The sequence below is a fragment of the Corvus brachyrhynchos genome, unplaced genomic scaffold (genome assembly GCF_000691975.1).
Source record: "Corvus brachyrhynchos isolate BGI_N302 unplaced genomic scaffold, ASM69197v1 scaffold302, whole genome shotgun sequence".
In the NCBI taxonomy this organism is placed as follows: Eukaryota; Metazoa; Chordata; class Aves; order Passeriformes; family Corvidae; genus Corvus; species Corvus brachyrhynchos.
The window spans coordinates 2,769,225-2,773,512 of record NW_008237244.1 but is presented as its reverse complement, the minus strand read 5'-3'; the positions used below and the strand labels follow the sequence as shown (position 1 = coordinate 2,773,512).

At 37.5% G+C, this 4,288-nt stretch overlaps 1 protein-coding gene across 8 annotated transcripts in view; it reads left to right on the top strand.

The window, feature by feature from the left end:
• VPS13B (vacuolar protein sorting 13 homolog B) overlaps window positions 1-4,288 on the top strand; it is a 437,850-nt gene that overhangs the window by 248,471 nt on the left and 185,091 nt on the right. For 6 of the 8 annotated variants that reach the window (XM_017730363.1, XM_017730354.1, XM_017730356.1 and 3 more), the window contains 2 exons: window positions 861-1,032; window positions 1,583-1,697. In XM_017730363.1, the coding sequence (XP_017585852.1) occupies window positions 861-1,032; window positions 1,583-1,697 (287 nt within the window). Of the gene's footprint in view, window positions 1-860; window positions 1,033-1,582; window positions 1,698-3,729; window positions 3,797-4,288 lie in introns of all 8 variants that reach the window. The other 2 variants (XM_017730357.1, XM_017730355.1) reach the window with 1 other exon arrangement.

Below are 4,288 nucleotides of genomic sequence, written 5' to 3'. Positions count from 1 at the left end.
TCAGATGCAGCAAAGGAGCAGGATGAAGTCCTTTGGCTGGTAAATATTACCAGAACATGCCTGCATTGCTCTAATAGGCCTGCATAAAAGGATTTTCAGTATAGCTTTCATTTGCCATCATGGGCTCCTATAAGCATTAACCTTTATGTCTTTTTTGTTGAGGCCTTAACATTTTAGGGAATGAACAGAGTTATTGATGGCACAGAAACTTCTACAAGCTCATTTGTCAACATTTCATACATTTAAGAATATTACAAGTGACAATCATTTTTTAAACAACAGAAGTATTTAGAAAGTGGCAAATAAAATATTTCCAATTCTTACAAAAAGCTATTACTTTCTGAAATATGTTTGCAAGAAATTACAGGGAAGCACAGACAAGGGGGAAAAGAATGATCCAAACCCAGTGTGTTCGTCATGTAGGTGTTATGGCCTCACTGGGTGGCTCTTCATTTGGTACTTCCAATGATTCTTTCTTCCTTTGCCTTTCAGGTATGTGCAAGCCTCCATATCGCTTTTCCTGTTGCATCTCCAAATATTCCTATTAACCTTTGTTTTAAATTGATGACAGTGTTTCCATAGTGTAGAGTTGATGAGGAAAGTGTGCTATGCCAGGGAGACCTGTCATAAAACCTTACTGTTTTACCATTTAGTCTTTGCCAAAGTCTGTTATCTCTACCAAAGAAAAGGGAAAAACATTTTGTTTATGTTTTCCTGGTGTTACAAATGGCTTAATTCAAATATATTTGGACATCTGTGTTTCTATAGTTTGTGCATCCATACCAGTTAAGATAGAAATAAAAAAAGAAGTGCGGAAATGCAATACTTATTTTTCCTCAGCTATTGCTTTTGTTTTGTAGGCTGATTCTCTTCAGGGTGGTGATGATTCTCCATTCTCAGACTCCATTACGTTGGAACAAACAACAAGTAATATTGGAGTCTCAAGTGGACGTGTCAGCCTATGGATGCAGTGGATGTTGCCAAAAATTACTGTAAAATTTTTTGCTCCTGATCCTAGAAATAATGGCACAGGTATTCTGCATTTTTCCCCAATGTACTATTTTAAATTCCAAGCAGCGTAGCCTATTTTACAGCACAGTATTAGCTATTCAGAGCTTGTATCAACATTACTGAACACTATAACATAGAAATAATGAGTTGGAGCTGTATTTTAAATAACAGCAACAAACTGTTGTTAGGTTACCTCATGCAAACTAGAATTCAGTGTCCTTCTTTGGCATAAACTTTCCCCTTTTAAAAAACTAACCACACAAGAGAAAGAAAACTTTAGTATAATTAGAGTAAATATCTCGGCAAATTTTTTTTCATTTTTTCATTCCCCGCCCCCCCCGGAGTTATGCTATAAATACCTAAACTAGAAAACCCATATGTATGTTTCTCAAGACGTTTGTATAAAAAGGTTTGGATTCTAGTGACACTTGAATCAAAAAGTGCTTTATGAGAAAACTCTGAGTAGAAGTAGCATAATCCTATTTACAAAATGTAGTGTCTCAGATATATCTCTTGCTTAAAAGCCTTCAAGTTTCAGATTAATAATTTTTATTTTCTTTGACTATTGCAGAAGTCTGTATTGTCAGTGAATTAGAGGATCTCAGTGCCTCAGTGGATATGCAGGATGTCTATACCAAAATCAAATGTAAAATAGAAAGCTTTAATATTGACCATTACAGAAACAGGTAATTCCTGCGAGTTGTTATGCTTTAATTTCAGGCTGAAAGATAAAGGCGGGTTGTGTTTCGGGTTTTTTTCTTCTTAATTGTTAACTTGAATTTAAGGTAGATATTCAATTTCAGTTAAATTCTTTTAACCTTTTAAGTAATAAAAATCACAGTTGTGTTTCCTCAGAATTAGATCTAATTCCAAAGAAACACATAGAAATCATTGCAAATTTAGGAAGGTGTTTTTTTCACACTTACTGCTCTGTTGATCCATTAGACCAAAATAATTCATTTTAGCTTAATGTCGGGATGGGAAATTCCTGAAATGTTGGTTCATGATGTGCTAGCAAGAGCCAGTATTTAGTGATTTATGATATCTTACTCTTACATGCTGAAAAGAAACAACTCAATTTTTCAGAAGTGTCTATTGCTGTGGCAAAGCAGCAGTTAATGTCATGCAGAGAACTGAGCTGATGACCTGTGTTGTGTCACATGGCACAGTATTGTGCAAAGACGGCCAAGTAAAACTTCAGTAATTAATCTCACCCAGTGTATCATCAACACCGTGTGAATTCAGAGTAGGTAGCAAGGCCTAGTCTGCCTTTCCACTTTAGCAAGTCCTGTTGTCTGGATGGTTTGCTACACCAACGTGACTGTGTCATTTAACACCCATGTACACAGTTCTACAGACAGACTGCGTGTGCCACCTTCTAATTTGTACTGCCCATGAGCACACTAGCCTTGACAAGGAGAGGGCCTATGTAGTCTTTGTTCAACTAGGGTAGTGTTTGCCATTACAGATCAACAAATTCCGCTACAAATTAAGAGATTAAGAGAAAACAGAATAGTTGTCTTACTCCTTGTGAGGAAAAACATAGTTAAAAGCTTTAGCACAGCATTTGGCATTGAAAAAAACGAAAATATTTTGGAGGACAAATCATTTTGACTTGGGAACCAATGTCTGCAAGGTCTTATTGAATGCTTATTGTTCCCTGTGTATAATAGGAAGGAGATTTAGTATCAATTTAGCAACGTTACCATAATTTCTTTATGATTTTATTCCTTATGAGCTGTCTTAAAAATTATTTCAATTTCTGTCTTTTTGCCTAAGTCACAAATGCAGTTATTGTTTGTACATAATGTAATATTTGCTAATTAAAGTTTTTACTTTATTTTTTAAAATCTCTTAAAATCATGTCACAATGCAGGAGTGCCGAGTGTGTCCTGGGGGGCATCAGGCACAGCATCACCAGCTGGGCAAGGGAGGGGATTGTCCTGCTCTGCTCTGCACTGGAGTGGCCTCATCTTGAATATTGTGTGAAGTTTTGGGCGCCACAATAGAAGAAAGATATTAAACTACTAGAGAGCATCCAAAGGAGGGCAACAAAGATGGTGAAGGGCCTTGAGGGGGAGCGGTATGAGGAGCAGCTGAGGTCACTTGGTCTGTTCAGCCTGGAGAAGAGGAGACTGAGGGAGACCTCATTGCAGTCTGCAATTTCCTTGTGACGGGAAGAGGAGGGGCAGACACTGATCTCTCTATGGTGCCCAGTGACAGGACCTGAGGGAATGGCCTGAAGTTGTGTCAGGAAAGGTTTAGGCTGGATATTAGGAAAAGGTTCTTCACCCAGAGGGTGGGTGGGCACTGGAACAGCTCCCCAGGAAAGTGGTCACAGCCTCAGCCTGACAGGGTTGAAGAAGCATTTGGACAATACTCTTGGGCACATGGAGTGACTCTTGGGGATGGTGCTGGGCAGGGGCAGGAGTTGGACTCGATGATCCTTGTGGGTCCCTTCCAGCCCAAGATATTCTATGGTTCTGTGAAATCCCAGTAGCCAGTTCCTCTTAACAAGCTTTGGGGGAAAAAAACCAAAACAAAACAACAAAAAACCCTAAAAAACCCCAACAAACCCAAAACTTACTCCACTTGACGAAATTATCACTCTTCTCATTTATATTTTCTAATCTATTTGGAGTACCTTTCCTGTGTGTAAATCTCTGTGGACTTAAACCGAAAGCAGAGAATAGACAAGGTGAACTTTCTGTCTTCCAGGCCAGGGGGAGATTGGCAGTCAGGACATTTTGAAGGAATTTTTCTACAAAGCAGAGAAAAACTTTTGGTGAGATTTCTTTAGTAAACTAAGGTGCTTACCTCAATAACTCTTCTTAAGCAACATACTTCACTTTATTCTTCTTTTATATTATATTAAAAAGAATGATTACAAGAATTGTAGTACAAGGCACACTTTAACACTTAAAATCTAAACTCTTCTAAATAATACTGATTTTGTAACATATGAATACAGCTTTACACAGTGTCTGTGTTCTTGTAATCTTTCTCCTTGTTCTGTTAAAGCTGTCTGCTGAAAATCCAGGGTAAGTTCCTTTTCTACACACAGGATTTTACTATATTTTTATTCTCATATGTCTTGACCTCTTGCTGTAGGTTGTCCTTTCACATAAAATTTTACAGTTACCTTTTTTATTCTCTTTATTTTTGTTTGATCTGATTGAATTTCAGCTTTTTAGGAAAATGTATGGCATAGGTATATCTTGCAGTTACATCGAAACATGCAAGCTAAATGTAAGCAATTTTTTTGCTTATAGCAACT